General features: G+C 39.9%; 1 protein-coding gene across 1 annotated transcript in view; it reads right to left on the bottom strand.

Moving 5' to 3' along the window:
- Positions 1-23,820, bottom strand: part of LOC124776894 (putative ATP-dependent RNA helicase TDRD12) — a 451,178-nt gene that overhangs the window by 130,787 nt on the left and 296,571 nt on the right. The window contains exons 15-18 of the mRNA XM_047252081.1: positions 22,994-23,139; positions 22,738-22,902; positions 2,530-2,695; positions 655-843 (exon numbers count right to left, since the gene is read on the bottom strand). Coding sequence (XP_047108037.1) covers positions 655-843; positions 2,530-2,695; positions 22,738-22,902; positions 22,994-23,139 — 666 coding nt within the window. The remainder of the gene's footprint in view (positions 1-654; positions 844-2,529; positions 2,696-22,737; positions 22,903-22,993; positions 23,140-23,820) is intronic.

The raw sequence follows: 23,820 nt of genomic DNA on the forward strand, positions 1-23,820 counted from the left end.
GACTCAGCATCTCCGCTATATGGTGAGTAGCAACTTTCCTTCTCTGGTATTGTAGACTAGCAATGTTAAGAAAAGTGCTTCTGTAGAAGAGAAATTTGTTAGCACTGAAATAAAATTAAGTATTTTCAGAAGATATTTGGCTGGAGTACAGACATACGGAAGTGAAATGTGGGCGATATGTAGTTGACACAAGAAGACAATAGAACCTTTTGAAATGCAGTTCTACAAAAGAATGCTGAAGATTAGATGGGTAGATCACATAACTACTAAGGAGGTACAAAATAAATTGGGGGAAAATAAATTTATGACACAACTTGATTAAAAGAAAGGACTGACTAATAGGACACATCATTAGGTATTAAGGAACAGTAAATTTTGTACTGGAGTGAAGTGAGTGTGTGTGTGGTAGGAGGAGACCTAGGTATGAATACTGTAAGCAGATTCAGATGCTTATAGATTGTAGTAGTTATTTTGAGATGTACAGGCTTGTACAGACTAGACTAGCATGAAGAGGTGCATCAAACAAGTCTTCAGTGTGATGACCACATGAACAACATTACTGAAGAAGAGTAGGTGAAATGTATCAGCTACAGAAATGAAACATACCATTCACATATTTTGCATATACTGTATATTGTATTTTCTTGTACTGACCTTCCCTATCATGAACTTTCCTTGTTCTTCACTGTCATCTACACCGTTTAACCATTCATACACCTTCATGCTAGCTGCATGGCTCCAGTTCCAGTCAAGATCACAAGGAACTAAATGACACAAAAATACATCAACAGCTTGAGGTGGGATGTGTCTGAATTCTTCTGGAATGTGAAGCAACCTAAACACCTAAAAACAGAAAAAGAAATTGGAGAATTTGTGGTATATTGTTAACATGCACATCACGAAAAACCTCAACAACAGCAATACAAAAAACATGTAGTATTTTAAATACACATTACAACATTCAAATGTATTAATATACAATTCCTTCCATAAATATGTAGAAGCATTCATAAGGAATAACACATCAATTAAAATAGAGTCCTGTGCATTCCTGCTATTAGCATATCTTTGTGGTCTACACAATGGAATACACAGCTGGGACAATTTTACCCCTAACGTATATTTCACAAAATTATATGTCTCTCTACATGCGCTGACTATTATGTGTGCACACAGGCACAAAAATACACACACTTCTTACTCTAGCCATAATATTACAATTAGCTATGAAGTTACAATTACCACCTAAGAAAATATAAAATAACATGATTAATTTTTTGTTTCTTTGCATGTACATGTCTCTGGTTTGATATGCATTGAAATTCCTGTACCATAGTATGTTGCTAGAACATGCAAATCAAAATGATGGCGCCCACAGACAACGTGCAGGGTCATGCAGTAATTCAGTTCCTGCATTTGAAGGGCAAAACTGCTGCAACAATCCATGCTGACCGCAGGACGAAGGTCAGCACATGCTGGATTCCACAACTGCTCACAATGGCCACAATGATTCAAAAAGTGCACCAAAATGATGCAGCAGCAGAAATACTGCAGCTATGTTAGTCTAATCCAGATGGTTTCTTTAGCTACCAAGTACCATGGATGGGTGGTTGCGTCATTATTATCTTGAGAAAAAGGACAAAGCGAGCAGCGGAAACATGTAGAATTATCCTACTGAAAGAGGTGAAGCCCTGACCATCACTGAGAAAGATGATGCTGAGTATTTTTTTGGAACTGCATGGTGCGGGACTAACATATGTTTGCAAGGGGAAAATGATCACAGGAGGAGCATGCTACTGAAATATCCTGATGGGCTTTCAGAGGGCAATCAAGACGAAGCATTAACAGGAAGTGTTTTTGCTCCATGATAACATCACAGCCCATTCCGCATGAACACATTTACACGTGCTGCTTCTGTGAGCTATCAAATTTTGCCTCACGCCCATATTCTCTTGACACAATGCCCAGTGACTCTTTCTACTTTCCATGTATGAAGAAATCATACCGTGGCAGACATTTTCAGAATGAGAACAAGCTTATTTTAGTGGTAGGATGTTTTCTGAACAGTCAATATGTAGATTTATACAAACAGGGTCTCTGCCAAGTCATCAATCATTAGGAAAAATGTGTCACACTGAAGGGCGAATACATTGATTTAGGTAACAAAATTTTATACAATTTCATATTAAAAAATTTGTAAAGCAGAGCTCAAATTCTCTTAGTCCCTCCTGACAGCTATAACTGATCTCTTAATCCATTTATCCATTACTTAGCTTGTCTTCACTCTCATCACTGTTCTCTGAGTGTTCCTCTCCAACAGTGCTTTACTAAATTTTTGAGAATTTATTTTTCATTTAAATGCATTTTGCTTTCAAAAAACTCATAAGAAGAAATATAAGCAACTTATTATTGAGGTCAATACTTTCTCATGACTTCAAAACAGGGAAAAATACAGGGACAATGAAATCTTAGACATAAAAGCAAAATACAATGTGTAATCATTAATGTAATATTAAGTGTATTGGTTACCTTACAAGCTTCGTACTGGCCATTATCCAAAAATTTTACTTTAACATCTGTGGGATTTTTGTGAGCATCATACTTCAGAATAGAAAGCACCTGCACTCGTTTGTATAAATTCTTATCTGCTTCTATGGCACAGATGTCGTTCACCTGTGGAATTCCATGAGACAACCTGGAAAAGGAAAGATTAGTATTGGAAATAATTTTGGAACACTGAGGAAACTTCCAACTTAGTTTTCTCAAAATATATATCCCACTGATAGAAACATATAAAAGTAAAAGACACACAGCATTAAACTTTCAGGTTGGCCAAGCTGAAAGAGTTAACAATGCTGCTCAATCAGTGAATTCTATACTCTGATTGATAAAAAAAAAAGTTAAGCATCCAGATGGGCTGGAGCAAACAAAATGAAACTTCATGGCGTGAGAGGGTATACAATGCCATTTACGTGATAAGAAAATTGAGTAAAATGGTAGTATGAGCCCACTTATCAATATGATCTTGCACCCCTCTGGCCTGGACACAACCATTGATTCAGTTGGGACAGCTAAAGGCTGTTAAAATCATTGTATCCTCTCCTGATGCAAGCTGGCTCACATCTGTTGTAACTGGTAATTGATATCTTTGCCATTGGCACTGGGACTGAGTTGAAGTCTTAACTAGTCTTGCACAAGTTCAATCGGTGACAGATCTTGGCATCTTGCTGGGGATGAGAGTATTACAATGTCATATTGACAGTTCAGAGAGACATGGCACATATGGACAAGCATTGTCCTATTCACAAATGTCAGTACAATACTGTCACACGAGAGGGTAACATTTGGATGCAGGTTGTCTGTGACATACAATTGTGCCACCAGAGCGTCTCAGTCACTATCAACCATGACCTGAAGTTGTACAAGATGCCTCCCCAAACTACACCACGGGTAACACCATCGTACTTCTCCAAAATATTGGAAGAAGGTTACCTCTCCACCAGTCACCACCACACTCACCAACAATGGTCATCCAGGCTAGAGCAGGACTAAAATTCGTCATCATCCAATAGGGAACCATTTGCCAGCTGCTTCCTGGTCAAGATACCATTCAAATCCTATTAATTTGTGATGTGGTGTCAACAGCAGCCAATGCATGGGATGGTGATTTCCTCGTCTGGGCACTGCCAGTCACCAACCAATGGTGAGGTGTGACAAAGAATACCACACAGAGTCCACTACAAGGGTCGCACAGATGAGAAGTGGTTATGATGTGTCTTGTGCATTATGTGGCAATCTTCCCTTGTGGTGATCACACAGGGCCAACTAGAACCTTGATGAGTATGCTTGCCTTCACATTTCCATTCTATCCAACATTGGGCCATTGTCACATCTGAATAACCAAAAAATCTGGGTAGTGGGCAATTCAACCTGCTGGCCAAATGGAAACTCACAATGAGGTCCCTTTCACACACTTAACAAGTGCTGATAATGCAATGTTATATGAATACACGGCATGTCTATGTTCTTCACAGTGAACAGTCAATGTCTGACACTGTTTGCATCTCCTATCTTACCATGTATAATAACAATATTGAACACGAATAACACCAATGCTCTCTGGTAGCTGTTCTAGCTGTCGCAGAGAATTGCAGAGCTTGTAGGTGTTACAGTCACATCTGACCACTTGTTCTGGAGGCTTTGTTTTTTTTTCTCTCTTTCTTTCTTCTTTTTTCTTGAGGGGAGGGGGGGGGGTGATACTATTCATAGGCTCATTTCCTATTTTCTTTTTTAACAGCAATTCAGACTATTGACCTGTTGCTATAACTCATTAAGAAAATTTTAACATTTTCTTTGCAACATATCTTACAAGAAAAATTTTTCATTGGTGGTTGAAACAGCGCATGGAAAGGTGGTCAGAATAACACTCCTCAGAAAAAAATACACCAGAAGAAAACGCTTGCACAGAAAAAGACCATAATTGGAACTCTTCTCTCAGGAGAGTTAATCTGGAGTTGGAACAGCTGTGTATGTCATGTGCAGTCACATGTTGACATGCTTCCCCTTGATTTTGTCAGTAGATGGGATCATACAAAGTATGGCCTCCACCTCAACTGGAAAGGGATGAGTAAACAGGCTGGGCTAATAGCAGAAAATTTAGGGGTGGGAGGTGGAGGGAGGAGGGGGAGGGAGGGAGGGGAAGAGGTGCTGTCATGAGCAGTAAAATACAGTAAAGTACCACAGGTTCTAAGTGTCAGAACAGAACATTTTTATGATAGGAAGGAGAGAAAGAAATGAAGTTTTCAGAGTGGTTACTACTGAAACAAATGTCCAGTTTCAGAAAGAAATTAAACAACAAGTTCTGGCATACTGCATCAGCACAAACAGCTATTGGTTAAAAATTTTCAGCAATCATCCAACTGTCTCTCAATGACTGTGACATTTCTATCCTCAGATAGACAAAGAAATCTCATATCGGTGCTGTTCCAATAGTTATTAAAGGATGATGGTGATATGCCATACTTCTCATTGCCTGTGTCTGAATGGGAAGACTAAGGACAAATAAAGAAATGTAAGGGGTTCCGTCAGCACAAAAAGGAAAATACTTTTGGTTACTGGATCTTTATGGCATAATTAGAGCACTAGGTGAAATTCAGAGTTCAGACGGAAAGTTTTACACGAATTTAAATACAGTCTCCCAGTTCATCTAGTAAAAATACATGAAAAAATGAAATCAACTTGTTTTATCAGAATATTCAGGGATGGGGGTGGGAAGTTGTTAATTTGTTTGAACACCTTTGTTAGTTTCATGATTAAAGGGACCAAACCATGTGGTCATCAGTCATTCCTACCTGGAATAGGCAAGTAAACAAAACTACACACCAAAGAAGGATGGCGTGCGTAAAACCCGAGGAAAGATAACCCAGGGGTCTACCGAAGGTCAATAAAACCTAGAGAAAGGAACACGGAAGAAGAAAAGAGGGAAAGGAAGAAAGGTGGGTGAGGTGCCCCATCCAGGAAGCAGCCAGAGGCCCTCAAAGGCATTCCGTATACCAAATCCTTAGACCCCGACAGCATAATACTAATTGAAGGTCTGCTGCCAGAACACTGATCCCAAGAGGCAGCTTGGCAGCAGTCCGTTTGGCCAGTCTGTCAGTGAGTTTATTCCCCCAGGATCCCAATGGGACCCAGGGTCCACACAAAGACCACCAAGCATCCACAATGTTTGATGGCAAAAAGGAAGTCCTGGACAGTCAGGGCCAAGGGATGGCGAGGGTAACACTAGTCAAGAGATTTTAAACTGCTCAAAGAATCACTACACATGATGAAGGACTAACCGGTGCAGGGATGGATATGCTCAAGAGCATGAGATATGGGTACCAACGCTGCAGTGAAAACACTGCAGCAATATGGCAAGGAGCAGCGTACATTACATCCCATATGACCATAACCAAAGCCAGTGTGACCAGCAACCATCAAGCCATGAGCATAGTCTACTGTTGAAAATCAAAATGTGCCAAGAATGGAGAAGAATTGGCAGCAGAGGGCTTCAAGTGGAGCCAAGTCTTTCAAACCATGTGATAGGTCAAGACAGAGCTGTGGATGGGGGATTTATTACAGAGGTGTATGCGAGTGGGCCTGGATAAGAGGTTGTAGAGGGGAAAGCTGGAGTTCCAAAAAATGGGACTGGGTGAGGATGGCAATCGTAACCCCACATCTAGGGCACTGTTGCAGGAGGTGGATATCTATATCTGGAAAGAGGAGGCATTAATTTGGGTGATCTGGGGAGCAGCAGACGTGCAAAGCATATGCGATCAACTGTTGTTGGCACAAAACCTGCAATGGTGGAACCCCTGGCTCTGCTTGAAAGCTAATCATGAAGGTAATCCGAAAGGCCAGTCATACCCCAAAATGGTGTATTGGGTTCAACATCTGCAATGTTGAAGGTGATGCTGAACTATATGCAAGGCTCGCATGATCCAGACAGGACTGCACCAAAGCTTGTAAAGCTGTAGCAGAGTAGAACAGTCGATGCCCCAGTTGGTATTGTTGAGGCATCATAGGGCACTGAGGTGTGTCCAACATGTCTGCTTTAACGGACAAAGATGGGGAAGACATGTCAACTAGGCATCAAAGACCAGATCCAAAAAGCAAAGCGAAACAATCACTCTGAGGTATGGCCATGAAAGTACAGATCCGGTTGGTATGTGCAGTATGGCAATGACAGAAATGCATAACGTAGGTCTTGGCAGTTGAAAATTGAAAGCTTTGTGTCAGAGCCCAAGATTTTGCTTCGTGTATTGCTCCCTGCAGTCCGCATTCAGCGACACCCATTGCAGACGAACAGAAATAAATGCAAAAGTCATCAGCATACAAAGAGTGGAACACTGTAGGTTGCACAGCAACCATTGATAGCCACTAAAAAGAGAGGGATGCTCAAAACAGAACCCTGCATAACCCCATTCTCCTACAGATGGGAGATGCTACAGGAGGTGCTAAACTGTACCTGAAAAGTGCAACACAAAAGTAAGTTCTGGATAAAAATCAGGAACGGACCACAAATGCCCCACTCATGTAAGGTGGAAAGGATGTGATAGTGTCATGTGGTACTGTAAGCTTTATGCTGGTCAAAGAAGACTGCAACAATGTGTTGATGCTGGGCAAAAGCCGTTCAGATAGCAGATTCCAGGTGGACTATCTGTAGTAGAACAATCATGGAAGAAACCATCCCAGGCTGAACCCAAAAGTCCCCAGGATTCAAGGACCCAATACAGCCTTCAAAAATGGGAATGTTCGGGTACCTTGCAGAGGGCATTGGTTAAACAGATTGGATGACAGCTGTTCATCTGAAGAGGCTGTTTACCTAGTATCAAAACTGGAATAAAGGCATTTTCTCACAACCGGGAAGGGAATTCCCCCTCAAAACAGAAATGGTTGAAAACGGCAACTATATGACATTGGCTAGCCACTGACAAGTGTTGAAATATTTGGTTGTGTACCCCGTCCAGTCCAGGAGCCACATCGCAGCAGACAGCAAAGATGCTGGTGACTACCCACTCGCTAAATGGAGCATTAAAAGGCTTGAGGTGATGGGAAACGAAAAATAAAGGAAGTCATTCGAGATGGTGTTTGAGAAGATGAAACACGGGTGGATATTGGAACAGTCACTGTTTCCAGTGTGGTTTGAAGAGGAACCCTAAAATTAACAATGTCTGCATGGCCCAACGTACAGCCACCACCAGGGGCACGCAAAGGGCTGACCTGGTTCCAGCAGGCAGCTTGGAAACCATGAAGAGTTGGCAAAATAAGATTCTGGCAATACAACACAAGGTAAGAGACGAGAGAAAGAAGAGACTGCAATTCTGGAAGGTGATGATAGTAAACATTACAGTTTCATTGGAGGAGAGTAGTACAAGAGTGCACACGGACATCAAATGGGCTGCAGACAGACATCAAATGGGCTTGAATCGTTCATTGGGCCAAGTAGTGTCCATCACTAGTAATGCGGAGTGACAACCATGAATGTAAGGTTGGACCCAGATCGAGAAGGAGGGGAGTGACACCCCTTGGGATGTCAGGGGACAGGGGGGCACTCATCACAGGGCTTACCATCTTCTTTTCCTCCTTTGGAGGGTGAGAGGTGGTGTGGCTGGGAAGAGAGCAAGCCCCAAAAATATCAGGATCCAATGAGAACGAGTGGCCTTGAGCCCACAGAGTGTGGATCCCACTTCTGACTCAAAGTACCAGGCTTCTTGTCCTGTAGATGCCATGGATAGGGGCTCCGAGAGGAAGTCCCACCCCAGTGTGTACCAGAGAAGAAGCACGTCTGTACAAGGAGAGAATGGGAACTGCCAGGGAGGAGCAAAGGGAAGGGGGGCATGATGGAGGTAAAGAGGGAGGAGGAGGAGGAGGAGGAGGAAAGGACACAACAGAAGCAAAGGTATACTTTAAAGATACTAGGTGGAGACAGTAGAATTTTTGTCAAGTGTGGCTCCACCTGAGACTGCAATCATGTGTGTGTGTTGTGTTTGCATGAGTGTGTGTGTTTGTGTCTGGCATTTATTTCTGATGAAGGCCTTACTGGCTGAAAGCTTTATATGTGACAGTCTTTTTGTTGTGCCTATCTGCACTCAGCATCTCCACTATAAGGTGAGTGGCAACTTTCCTTTTCATAATATTGTTTCTTAATGATGAGTTACACAACAACATTATTCCATATGGCACTATTAAATGAAAATACACAAAATATATAAGATTGCTGATTTGATTCCACCGAAGATTTACAATTATTTGAAGTGCAAATCTGGTTGAACCAAGCTGTTATAGGAGGTCCAAAAAGTGTTTTTTTTTCTTCCAGTTTGAATTCTCAACAATAGAAATATCTACAATTTTTGAAGTCTGCACTCTAGCTTTCATTTCCTCATCTTGTATTAAACTTATCACTGGTGTAGTACCTACAGATTTGGAGAACTGAATATGTTGTGTCTTTTTAAAATCAATAGCAAAATTACTCACAGAAAACCAGTCACTGTCATTTTCAAGAATATTATTTACCATTTCTTCTATTGCAATATATATGCTTTGACTAATTACAAAAATTATGTAATCCACAAAAAGAACAAAATCTTTTGAGGATGCTGAGCACCACGGCTGACAACATTGATGAGTAAGAAAAACTACCTCAGCTGTACCATTACACATATTGTGTTGCAACTGGCTTCATTCTTTTACTATTCTCAGGTTCTGGAGTTGTTCTAATGTCTTGCCATAAATGGTATGGTGGTTGTGATGACGACGACGACGACGACGACGACGACGACGACGACGATGATGATGATGATGATGATGATGTCCCATACTCCTTGACAGAGCGTAGGGGACAATGCGGGAGACCCACACCGCCGTACTATGCAAGGTCCTAGCAGAAGTGGTTTGCCATTGCCTTCCTCTGACCGTAATGAGGATGAATGACGATGACGATGACGATGATGATGATGATGATGACGACGACGACGACGACACAACAACACTCAGTCATCTCGAGGCAAGTGAAAATCCCTGACCCCGCCGGGAATCAAACCCGGGACCCTGTGCTCGGGAAGCGAGAACGCAACTGCAAGACCATGAGCTGTTTGTTGTATGGAATGTTAAAAACCAGATACAAAAACACTGATCATAAACATCCTGCCAATCACCTGGTGGAAGTATCATGAGTAGACACAGAATGCTCCATGGGAGTTTACTGTTCATAGCAATTTGTGTCTGCTCGCCACATTTCCACCCGACCATTACGGCATGACTTTAGCACAACTCAGCAACCTAAAGATGTTCAAAGAACGAAATGGTTGTAACACAACAAATGTGTAATAACTAATTCTGCTTGTTGCATATTAGATGAAAGATAACTTACATACAGGGTGTTACAAAAAGGTACGGCCAAACTTTCAGGAAACATTCCTCACACACAAATAAAGAAAAGATGTTATGTGTACATGTGTCCGGAAAAGCTTAATTTCCATGTTAGAGCTCATTTTAGTTTCGTCAGTATGTACTGTACTTCCTCGATTCACCACCAGTTGGCCCGATTGAAGGAAGGTAATGTTGACTTCGGTGCTTGTGTCGACATGCGACTCATTGCTCTACAGTACAAGCATCAAGCACATCAGTATGTAGCATCAACAGGTTAGTATTCATCACGAACGTGGTTTTGCAGTAAGTGCAATGTTTACAAATGTGGAGTTGGAAGATGCCCATTTGATGTATGGATTAGCACGGGGCAATAGCCGTGGTGCGGTACGTTTGTATCGAGACAGATTTCCAGAACGAAGGTGTCCCGACAGGAAGACATTCGAAGCAATTGATCGGCGACTTAGGGAGCATGGAACATTCCAGCCTATGACTCGCGACTGGGGAAGACCTAGATCGACGAGGACACCTGCAATGGACGAGGCAGTTCTTCGTGCAGTTGACAATAAACCTAATGTCAGTGTCAGAGAAGTTGCTGCTGTACAAGGCAACGTTGACCACATCACTGTATGGAGAGTGCTACAGGAGAACCAGTTGTTTCCGTACCATGTACAGCGTGTGCAGGCACTATCAGCAGTTGATTGGCCTCCACGGGTACACTTCCGCGAATGGTTCATCCAATAATGTGTCAACCCTCATTTCAGTGTAAATGTTCTCTTTACGGATGAGGCTTCATTCCAACGTGATCAAATTGTAAATTTTCACGATCAACATGTGTGGGCTGACGAGAATCCGCACGCAATTGTGCAATCACGTCATCAACACAGATTTTCTGTGAACGTTTGGGCAGGCATTGTTGGTGATGTCTTGATTGGGCCCCATGTTCTTCCACCTACACTCAATGGAGCACGTTATCATGATTTCATGTGCCTTTACAAGTACGACACAACATGTGGTTCATGCACGATGGAGCTCCTGCACATTTCAGTTGAAGTGTTTGTATGCTTCTCAACAACAGATTCAGTGACCAATGGATTGGTAGAGGCGGACCAATTCCATAGCCTCCACGCTCTCCTGACCTCAACCCTCTTGACTTTTATTTACGGGGGCATTTGAAAGCTCTTGTCTACGCAACCCCGGTACCAAATGCAGAGACTGTTCGTGGTCGTATTGTGGACGGCTGTGATACAATACGCCATTCTCCAGGGCTGCATCAGCTCATCAGGGATTCCATGCGATGGAGGGTGGATGCATGTATCCTCGCTAACGGAGGACATTTTGAACATTTCTTGTAACAAAGTGTTTGAAGTCACGCTGGCACGTTCTGTTGCTGTGTGTTTCCATTCCATGATTAATGTGATTTGAAGAGAAGTAATAAAATGAGCTCTGACATGGAAAGTAAGCATTTCCGGACACATGTCCACATAACATATTTTCTTTCTTTGTGTGTGAGGAATGTTTCCTGAAAGTTTGGCCGTACCTTTTTGTAACACCCTGTATATGGGAAACAGTGGAGTTGAGACTGAGTGTTGTGGACTCCCATAAATTATCTCTCCCCAATTAAAAGAATCTCTCCTGATTGCACTGGCTGAATTATTAAGTATGACTTAGTGCATTCTTTTAGTTACAAATGACATTGTCCATTGCTTGGCTTCATCATCAACTCCATAAAGCCTCAGTTTATCCAGGAGAATATTGTGATCCACACAGTCAAATACCTTAGATAGGTCACAAAAATATCAGTGTTGCTATTTTGTTATTTAGTGCTTGTAAAACTTGGTGAGTGAATGTGTACATAGCATTCTCAGTTGAGCAATACTTTTGAAACACAAGCTGTGATTTACTCAAGATATTGTTGTTGCTCAGGTGGAGTACTATTCTATAACACACAGACTTCTCAAAAATTTTGGAAAATGATGTCAATGGCAATACAAGTTGGTAGTTATTACATCTCTCCAATCATCTTTCTTATAAAGGAGTTTAACAATGGCAAGTATTTCCATGTTTCTGGAAAAATGTTCAGAGGAATATAAATACAAAAACAAAGTAAATTCATTATATACCAGGACACAGAAGCATGTGTTGCGAGTCAATATTGGAATGTAATACTTGTGACTGTCACAGTACACAGGTGATTAGGTAGTTTTCATTAAACATTTTGATGGTTTATTGTGCTGTCTGTAAAAGAGAGAGAGAGAGAGAGAGAGAGAGAGAGAGAGAGAGAGAGAGAGAGAGAGAGGAATTAGTAGTTAGTTAAAATCAAACAATGGAAAATCCAGAATGAAATAATGGCAATAAAACGAAAAGGGTAGATGCTGCTCACTGTATGGCTAACAAAGGCTCCACCACTGTTGTCAGATTTGTCAACCTACAACCTCTGCCACGGTGACCTCATCCTAACGATCCAGCAGGATCTTTAGTGTCTCTTCAAATCCTTAGGCCAAAACCATAACCTCTTCCCCTTGGCTGTTCAGTCTATTACCTGCAACCTACCCTCCTACATAAATAATATCAACCACTTCCTCCCCCAGCTCTCCACAGTTCCTCTCCATTTACCACAAGGTGCCATGTTCATCACTATTGATGCCACCTCCCTATACACTAACATCCCTAATGCCCATGGCCTAGCCCCTATTGAACACTGCCTTTCCCAGTGCCTGATGGATTCCAAACCAACAACCTGCTTCCTGGTTAACATGACCAACCACATCCTCACCCACAGTTACTTCTCCTTTGAAGGCATCAACTATAAACAAATCTGGGGTATGGCTAAGGCACCCACATGGCACCATCCTTTGTCGATCTATTCATAGGACATTTAGAGGAATCCTTCCTAACCACCCAGAATCCCAAACCCCTCACCTGTTAGAGATTCACTGATGACACCTTCATTACCTGGACTGAGGGCGAGGACACTCTATCCACATTCCTCCAGAACCTCAGCACCTTCTTTCCCATTCATTTTTCCCATCCTGTCAAGGGCAGGGCTACATGTGAAACCAGTCATGTGAACTACAAGCTATGCTGCAACCACTGTGCTTCATTATAAGTGGGCTTGACAACCAACAAGCTGTCTGTCCGCATGAATGGCCACCAACAAATTGTGGCCAAGAAACAGCTGGACCAACCAGATGCTGAGCATGCTGCCCAACACAACTTTCTTCATTTTAATGACTGCTTCATAGCCTGTGTCATCTGGATGCTTCCTATCAACATCCGTTTTTCTGAATTGTGCAGATGGGAACTCTCCCTGCAATATATCCTATGTTTCTGTAACCCTCCTGGCCTCAATCCTCACCCCCCCCCCCCCCCCCCCCCCCCCGTCACTGCCCACCTTTGCCGAACATCTAACATCCCAACTGCACTTAGCTGCCCTACCCTCTCTCCACCTTGTCCTTGTATGCTCCCCCAAAGAACACTTTACTGTCACTCACTCATACCCTGCTTTCCTTACCCCTAACAGCCCCAGCCTCTTCCTTCCTCCCACTACCCAGACTGCTTCTCCCCTCACGGACAGTTGCGTGCAGCCCGATCCCAGCAGCGGGAGACAGTGGTCATGTGTGCAAGCAATGTTTGTGTAAACATCTGTGTTAGTATGTTGTCTATTTTAAAAGAGAGCTTCTTGGCCAAAAGCTTATTTGTTAAGTAGTCTTTTTGTTGTGCCTGTCTGTGACTCATCTTCTCCATCGTATGGTGAGTAGCAATCTAATCTTTTCATAATATTGCTAATAGTTAATTAATTAGTTAGTTTCACGCTCTACGGATCATTCATACGATTATTCGTAATGATGTAGAATAAATCATTTTGCATTCACAACAGACACCCATATATAAATACAGCTGCATGCTGACCATTACTTTTTTTAATGCAGTTGTAAGACATTCTTATACACCATATTTTACACATTACAAAGTAGAAATTCTACAGAATAGGAGTTGGCAACGCAAAACATTTTCAGTTGAGTTCCAAATTTAAATTTGCTGTGTGTCACAGTTTTTGTACCATTGGGTAAGTGATAAAAAATTTTGCTGGCAGTATTGTGCACCTTACTGTAATGTGGAGTAATGAATGTAATTTTTTCTTCTAGTATTGTAGTTATGGAAATCACTGTTCGCTTTGAACTGCAGTGAATTATTAACACATGATGAGAGAATAAATATACTGTGAGGCATAGTCAAAATACTGACCACCACATGTTATTCTTACAGAAAGTTTTTGAGTAACAAAGACTTTCTTAAAGATGAGTTTTCTCACAATATTATTCCACACTATATTAAAGAATGAAAATGAGCAGAGCATGACAACTTGCTAATATGTCTCTCACCAAGATTTGCAATGATCAAGGTGCAAATTTGGCTGAACTTAGCTCTTTTGGGAGTTCCAAAATGTATTTTTTTCCAGTTGGCATTCTAATCAATATAAACAAATAACATTTTTGATTTTTTTCACCCTAGCTATTATTTCCTCATCATGTGTTACATTTATCACTTGTGTAGTAGCTCCAGATGTGTAGAACTGAATATGTTGTGTCTTTTTGAAACAGAGTGAGACTGCTCGCAGAAAACCATTCAATTTTACTTCAAAGAAATTTAGTTACCTTTACTTCTGTAGCTGTATGTATGTTTGGACTGACTACAATACTAGTGCCGCCCACAAAAAGGGACTAATTCTGCTTATTGTAAATTAGGCGGAGGGTCATTCGCAGACACGACAAACAACAGTGAAGCCTTATGAAATCCCATAAGTGGTTTCTCCCTGTCACAAGAATCTCCCCTGCTTACAGTGGTTGGATTATTAAGTGTAAATTTGTGTATTCTTTTAATTATATACGACATTATCCACTGGTTGACTATACCATTAATTCCATAAAATCTCAATTTATTCAGGAAACTGTTGGGACACACACTGTCAGATGCCTTAGAATTTTGGAAAGTGATATCAGTGGCAAAATAGGTAATTAGTTGTAAATCTCTCTCCCATCATGTTTCTTATACAGGGGTTTAACAATGGCATATTTCAATCTCTGTGGATAATGGCCCGAGTTAGTAGTAGTATTAGTAGCTTTATTCATTCATAGATCTCTTTTTACAAAAATATAGGACATGTCAAAGTATTTACAAGTTTAGATCAATTTAAAATAAGCTAATTCGTATACAAGTATATTTACAGACTTCTAGTTAGACATAATCATTAGATTTACTCCTGGTATACAATACTTTTTTTGCAAATAAATTATTAAAATAATGTAATGCCACACCATTCACTCATATCTCACTATCAGTCACTGCACACTTCACTACACACACACACACACACACACACACACACACACACACACACACACACACACACATACTGGTGATCTCTGGGCCATTTTCTGTACTGCAACTTCCCATTTGCTATCCTGAAAAACTGAGTCAGCATCCCTCCATAATGAGTGAGAAAGAGGTGTTAGTATTGTGCTATGCATAACTTGGGGTAAGTATTTCTAGAAAGGAAAAAAAGAAGGAAAAAGCATAGAGTGAAGGTGTTATGTGGAATGATGGATGCCTTATAATAATAATAATAATAATAATGTATAAAATGTATTGCACAACAGGTCCTTTTTAGCTGCCTTTTTAAATAAGTGTATTTTTACAATTTCTTTAATCTCTTTTGGTAATTTATTGTACAGTTTTATTCCTTAGTAGAAAATGCTGTTTCGAGTTTTATGCTTTTTTTTTGTTGGTAAATGTAAGTTGAGTCCATCTCTTGTTGTATGGTCATAGACAGAGCTGTTTCTGCAGTAATTACCAATGTTATTTTGATGTGTATAACTGACTGGTAAATGTATTCACTTGGAGCAATTAAAATCCCCAGTATTTTGAGCAGATCTTTACAATGAGCTCGACTAGTAGTGATGCATTACATATTTCAGCAAGGACAGTGCTTATTAAATGGGAACAAAACTTCAGTACTCTGTTGGAAACTGCATGAAATCAAGATGAGCTATTTTTGAAAGGATGTATAATTTCCTTAATTTTAGAAGGAGAAGTGGGTGAGATCTACATTAGATTGAATTTTAAGTAACAATAAGTCATTTGTTCAAGATCCTCCTTTGATTTTTCTCTTGAACTATTAGTCCCCATGTTTTCTTCTATATTCAAGAAATGATTATTAAACATATCTGCTATCTGTAACAGATCACTTACAGCCCTTTCATTTAAATCAGTAGTGACATTATCTTGTTCTGTGCCTTGTTGTCCTGTTTCTCATTTTACCATATAGTCCTAAACTCTATTGTCAGAATATTAATTTCTGACATAATGTGCAGGTTCCTTGATTTTTTAAATGACTTTTCTTAGTGGTGCAGTAGTTATTTCAGGAAAGACAGTGCTTATTAATTGGGAACAAGACTTTGGCATTCTGTTGGAAACACCATCAAATCAAGACGAGCCATTTTTTAGTGGATATATAATTTTCTTACCCACTAGATTGAATTTTAAGTTGTGGTAAGTCACTTGTTCAACATATTCCTTTGAGTATATTCCTTTCAAGTAGTTTCTGTAGTGTGCTATTAATGCTAGATTTTTACTTGTTCTCGCCAAATGATACATTTCCCTTTTTCTTTTACTAGATACTTTAATGCTCTTAGTGAGCCATGGTTTTTTACATGTCTACTTCTTGCCCTGTGTGATTAGCTTATGCAGAAAACTATTTTCAAATGATGATATTAATTTGTCATGGAACAGATTACATTTTACATCAGCATCTGGTTCATTATACATTTCATCCCACATCACCTCCTGTAAACTGTTCTTAAAAACGTTTGTCTGGAATTATTAATTACTCTAACAGATTTCCACTAAGAAGTATCTATACTGCAAAGCACTATCTTATTTATCCTAACTAACTGTTTATCACGATCAGAGAGTGTGTTTGCTACTTGATATACAGTTATTTTCTTGCTTTGGGCTTCATCAAAGGAAATATTATCAATTAGAGTCCTACTGGCTTTATCCACTTGTGTTGGAAAGTTAATTACCGAGATCCAAATAAGGTTTCCAGAGTTTGTTTCCTATCAGAATCCTTTGAAAAATCTACTCTGTAATTAAAACAGGCTATTAACTGCTTGCTGTTGTGTGACAGATAGCATAATAGGGAATCCATATTCATCATAAACAGTTCAAAATTCCCAATGGGGATCTATATAAAATTACAAGTGAACTATTTTCAATATTAATTCATTAGCACACATTTCTATGAGATACGCTCACTGCAAAATCTACTTGCTTCAATTTTTTTGAACTTGTGATCTGCCTTAATGTATGAAGTCTCCTTTTTCAAAATTCACTTCCTGCAAAACTGTAATTTTTCTGGAAACACAAAAGACTTGTTTTAGGGATATGTGGGTAGAAGCAAATTTTTGTAAACTTCACATGTAATGTATTAATTTCTAAACAGCAATTGATATACCCATGAATCAAAAGAACAATCTGCATACATATATTTAAAAAAGACGATGAAAAATTTAAAGTTTGCTTTCTACATAACATTTTGATGAACAACTTTTTTTTGGTCATTCATTTACCAGAGAAACACAATAAACAAGTATATTACATGTAACTTTTTTAAAAGTATTACTGATGTAGAATGCAGTAATTACAATAAGACAAAGATTTAAAAATTTTAAGTCAACCCAAGAACATGTTTATAGTCCATTGTCTCACTCAATTCCCCAAACATCTACATTTTCCGTCACATCACTTATATCTGCACTATCAACAGCACAGAACTCTGTGGTTCCATTGGGTATTTCAATGAACTACTTCAACTTTGCCACATCCTGACTCTTTTCTTTACTGAAATGATTCATTGCTTTAGTTTTTTTCTGTCCTTTCTTGAGGATCTCCACTGCAGTTGACTCCCTACAATATATATATCTAATGGAAGTCTCAACATTGAAATCACAACTTTTTTGTACTGAGCAACTTAGGTTTTGGAAATACAGAAAGGCAATTTGGACTTTAAAATACTGCTAAACTTCTGTTTGAGATCATACACATTGCAGTCATCTTCCACTGCTTTGACATCACCACTGTTTCTGAGGATGTTATGATACTTCTTAGATGATGTCATTTCTTCTTTCTTTCTGTATTTTTTTCCCACATTCCCGAATGCCTGATCAGGAGGTATATAGCTGTGCCCCTGTATTGGAAAGTATTGGTTAATACTTGTGAAAATTGACTTTTCCAAGAATCTTGTGAGTGTGTGTGTGTGTGTGTGTGTGTGTTGTCTATGTTTGACAATGGCCTTGTTAGCCAAAACTTATTTTTGTGACATTCTTTTTGTCGTCACTAACTGAAACTCTCCGCTACATGATGAGTAGCGACCATTCTTCTTTTCATAACATTGTTACATACCACATCTTTGTTGCTGTTTTTGCAACTGACAATAAATGGACAGAAAGCAAGTATTACGAGGCCTATTGTTACTTCTGTAAATGTTACCAACCTGCACAATGAAAATGGTTTTATAGAAATCGAAAGGCTATTCAACCTAGAAAAATTAGCTTCAGAAAACAAGTTCTGCTAAAGCAGTCTTGTGGCAGAAACCAAGTTTTGGGGCACTTGATAGCTCCTAATCACGGAAGTAAGTGGGTTTTGAAAAAACTGTTTTCTGAAAAAGAAAGATGGCTATCTCTCATAGCACATTCCACAAAATACTCATTTTGTCCATTTTTGTAGAAAGTGAGTTTTGAAAAAACAGTACTCATATGTAAAAGTCCTCTTTTTCCTTTGTTAACAAGTGTGGTTTGAAAAGTTCTTAGAACGGAATAGGTAAAAAGCACTTACATCACTGAAACTTTTCTTTGTTTTTCAATGTTGTCTCGTTGTTCATTAATGCACTTGGTCCAATGGTGTTTCAGTGCCTTGATCCCATCTCAAAAATGAGTTTCCCCAGGCCTGCAAAATAGTTGTTAACTCCAGCTATCAATTCTTCGTTTAAAGTGAATCTTTGTCCACCAAGAAAAATTTTCAATTTTGGGAAGAGATGGAAGTCGGACAGAGCCATATCAGGTGAATAAGGCAAGTGTTACCTTAGTTCGTGTAATTTTGCCATGGCAATGGCACATGTGTGTGGGCACGCAATGCCTTGATGGAAGATGGCTTTCTTTCTTGCTAAACCTGGCCTTTTTTTCATGTACCTTTTGTTGCAATTTATCCAGGAGGTTAGCATAGTATTCTCCAGTAATTGTTTGCCCAATGGGAAGATAATCCACAAATAGAATCCCCTTCGCATCCCAGAACACTGATGCCATGATCTTTCCCACTGAAGGAATTGTCTTTGCTTTCTTTGGTGGCAGAGAATCAGCATGTTTCCAATGCTTTGACTGTTTTATGTCTCTGGGATATAGTAGTGCACCCAAGTTTCATCTGTGGTCACAAACCTGCACAAAAAATCTTGTTCGTTTCTCCTAAAATGGGACAAACATTGTTCCGATATGTCCGTCTCATGCGTTTTTGATCCAGCGTCAAGAGTTTTGGTATCCATCTTGCAGATAATTTTTTCATTTCTAATTCTTCAGTTAAAATGTGATATACCCCTTCAGATGACATCTGGAAAGGAATTTAATGCACTTTCACTTGGCGATCCTCCATGACCATTTTGTGCACTTTTGCAATGATTTCTGGAGTAGTGACACATCTTCACTGACCACTGTACAGATCATCATCTAAGCTCTCCCGACCAAATTTAAATTTATTTGTCCACTTGGAAACAGTTGAATATGAAGGACCAGAGTCCTCTACTGCATTCTGGAAATCGGCATGAATGTCCTTTGCTTTCATACCTTTCTTTATGAAGTACTTAATCACTGCTCGAATCTTGATTTTTTCCATCTTCGCAAATCACTATGTGGGACAACAACAGAGCCACGTCACCGCCACAGCTCTTTTCAAAGAGCACTGATGTGGCACATGTGTAAACGCAACAGTCCAATGAATATTACGTGAACAACTTGTTGCACTAGCACTGACCTCTGGTGGTGATTCTGAGAAATGTAGGTTATATGCACAATTCAGAAAAGCTTATGTTTGTAGGAAGGACTTTGATGACGCAGGCTGTGAATCTATCATTGAAGGGAAGCATGTTGTTATGGGCAGCATGTCCAGCAACTGGGTGGCCATTCGTGTGGACTGTCAGCTTGTCCTCCACTTTGGCAGTTGCCTTTCATGTCCCTCGACTCTTATAACTGCCATCTGGTTCCTGTACAAATTGTAAATAGCCTTTCGCTCCCTGTATTTTACCCCTGCCACCTTCAGAATTTGAAAGAGAGTATTGCAGTCAACATTGTCAAAAGCTTTCTCTAAGTCTACAAATGCTAGAAACATAGGTTTGCCCTTCCTTAATCTAGCTTCTAAGATAAGTCGTAGGGTCAGTATTGCCTCACGTGTTCCAACATTTCTACGGAATCCAAACTGATCTTCCCCGAGGTCGGCTTCTACTAGTTTTTCCATTCGTCTGTAAAGAATTCGCGTTAGTATTTTGCAGCTGTGCTTATTAAACTGATAGTTCGGTAATTTTCACATCTGTCAACACCTGCTTTCTTTGGGATTGGAATTATTATATTCTTCTTGAAGTCTGAGAGTATTTCGCCTGTTTCATACATATAGTCACCAGATGGTAGAGTTTTGTCAGGACTGGCTCTCCCAAGGCCGTCAGTAGTTCTAATGGAATGTTGTCTATTCCGGGGCCTTGTTTCGACTCAGGTCTTTCAGTGCTCTGTCAAACTCTTCACGCAGTATCATATCTCCCATTTCATCTTCATCTACATCCTCTTCCATTTCCATAATATTGTCCTCAAGTACATCACCCTTGTATAGACCCTCTATATACTCCTTCCGCCTTTCTGCTTTCCCTTCTTTGCTTAGATCTGGGTTTCCATCTGAGCTCTTGATGTTCATGCAAGTGGTTCTCTTATCTCCAAAGGTCTGTTTAATTTTCCTGTAGGCAGTATCTATCTTACCCCTAGTGATACTCGCTTCTACATCCTTACATTTGTCCTCTAGCCATCCCTGCTTAGCAATTTTGTACTTCCTGTCGATCTCATTTTTGAGACGTTTGTATTCCTTTTTGCCTGCTTCATTTACTGAATTTTCATATTTTCTCCTTTCATCAATTAAATTCAATATTTCTTCTGTTACCCAAGGATTTCTACTAGCCCTTGTCTTTTTACCTACTTGATCCTCTGCTGCCTTCACTACTTCATCTCTCAGAGCCACCCATTCTTCTTCTACTGTATTTCTTTCCCCCATTCCTGTCAGTTGTTCCCTTATGCTCCCCTGAAACTCTGTACAACCTCTGGTTTAGTCAGTTTATCCAGGTCCCATCGCCTTAAATTCCCACCTTTTTGCAGTTTCTTCAGTTTTAATCTACAGATCATAACCAATAGATTGTGGTCAGAGTCCACATCTGCTCCTGGAAATGTCTTACAATTTAAAACCTGGTTCCTAAATCTCTGTCTTACCATTATATAATCTATCTGATACCTTTTAGTATCTCCAGGATTCTTCCAAGTATACAACCTTCTTTCATGATTCTTGAACCAAGTGTTAGCTATGATTAACTTATGCTCTGTGCAAAATTCTACCAGACGGCTTCCTGTTTCATTTCTTAGCCCCAATCCATATTCACCTACTACATTTCCTTCTCTCCCTTTTCCTACTACCGAATTCCAGTCACCCATGAGTATTAAATTTTCGTCACCCTTCACTATCTGAAAAATTTCTTTTATTTCATCATACATTTCTTCAATTTCTTCGTCATCTGCAGAGCTAGTTGGCATATAAACTTGAACTACTGTAGTAGGCGTGGGCTTCGTATCTATCTTTGCCACAATAATGCGTTCATTATGCTGTTTGTAGTAGCTTACCCGCATTCCTATTCATTATTAAACCTACTCCTGCATTACCCCTATTTGATTTTGTGTTTATAACCCTGTAGTCACCTGACCAGAAGTCTTGTTCCTCCTGCCACCGAACTTCACTAACTCTAACTATATCTAGCTTTAACCATCCATTTCCCTTTTTAAATTTTCTAACCTACCTGCCCGATTAAGGGATCTGACATTCCACGCTCCGATCCGTAGAACGCCAGTTTTCTTTCTCCTGATAACGACGTCCTCCTGAATAGTCCCCGAATGGGGGACTATTTTACCTCCGGAATATTTTACCCAAGAGGACGCCATCATCATTTAACCATACAGTAAAGCTGCATGCCCTCGGGAAAAATTACGGCAGTAATGCTTTCAGCCATTCGCAGTACCAGCACAGCAAGGCCGTCTTGGTTAGTGTTACAAGGCCAGATCAGTCAATCATCCAGACTGTTGCCCTTGCAACTACTGAAAAGGCTGCTGCCCCTCTTCAGGAACCACACATTTGTCTGGCCTCTCAACAGATACCGCTCCGTTGTGGTTGCACCTACGGTACGGCTATCTGTATCGCTGAGGCACGCAAGCCTCCCCACCAACAGCAAGGTCCATGGTTCATCTCTTTAACAGTGTTAAATATCCATTAACATTTTTTCACTATATTTATTATAATTATATTTTAGCACGTGAAAAGCTCCATCTGAAACACTTTCTTTTACTTTATAAAGGAAACAGATTTCTACCGTACTGGCGAAAACAAGTTCACCACATTCATTGCAATACAATACAATTATATTTCCAGTTCTAACATGTAAGATTTCTGGAGATAGTTGTACTAAATATGTTCTGACAGACTTACCTGTTGTTCTCATTGAGGAAAAAAGCACTCAGGCACATCTCAATCTTTACATATTCACTATGTAAAATATTCTTCTTTCCACTTAGATCAAAATGTTCCAGAAGTCTGACAGAAAAGTGTGTCACATCATGCACATGAAGTACTTTGAATTTGACTTTACCATTGCTGTGGAACATAAGTAACATGAGAAAATGATGAACAAAGAAAGAAAAGAACTGCTTATAAGTTCTCAAAGTTTACAAAATAGAGTACATACACAGGGAGATTCCCAACAACATCTTCTTCTGGAATAATCACATGTCTATATAGGCACTGTGATCTGTCCCAACATGCACCAAAAGCTTTTATATTGTAACATAATGGCATGTCCACTTTTTCTTCATCTTTCTTCTTTAGTATAGACTGGAAAAAGGTGTTGGAATTATATGCAGCAAAAATGATAAATTAACACACATATGCTCTTACCTGAGGAGAGATTCAGCAACTACCAATTTGATGGCATACTCAACTTTGGAGGAGAAATGATTAGTATTGCCAATAGACATGTATAAAAGTAAAAGTACACATCACTAGTTTAGCTTTTGGGGTTATTAATGCCTTCCTCGAAGAGGGAGAGGGAGAGGGAGAGGGAGAGGGAGAGGGAGAGGGAGAGGGAGAGGGAGAGGGAGAGGGAGAGGGAGAGGGAGAGGGAGAGGGAGAGGGAGAGGGAGAGGGAGAGGGAGAGGAGAGGAGAATTGGTTGACGAATGTTCAAAACATGACAATAGCTTAGCTTTATGGGCTTTTGATGCCTTTCTCAGGGAGGAGAGGAATATAGATTGTGGAAGGTTACAATATAAGGGCAAGTTACTCAGACCCCAGGATTAGAAACCCACCTGTAGTAAAGACTCACATACTTTTCCTTTCGTATTTATCAACAGCAAATATTTTGCCTACAGACAGTAAATGTTGGCCAGCAACCCTATCACATAACATAATCATTTTCTCAATTTAATTTTCCTTTTGTTACAATGTATATAGAGTAAAAACTCTCATTTACCATTAAATTTCTCTGTGTTCACCTGCAGGCTCTCTAAGCTGACAA

Source organism: Schistocerca piceifrons, chromosome 2 (genome assembly GCF_021461385.2).
Source record: "Schistocerca piceifrons isolate TAMUIC-IGC-003096 chromosome 2, iqSchPice1.1, whole genome shotgun sequence".
Taxonomy (NCBI): Eukaryota; Metazoa; Arthropoda; class Insecta; order Orthoptera; family Acrididae; genus Schistocerca; species Schistocerca piceifrons.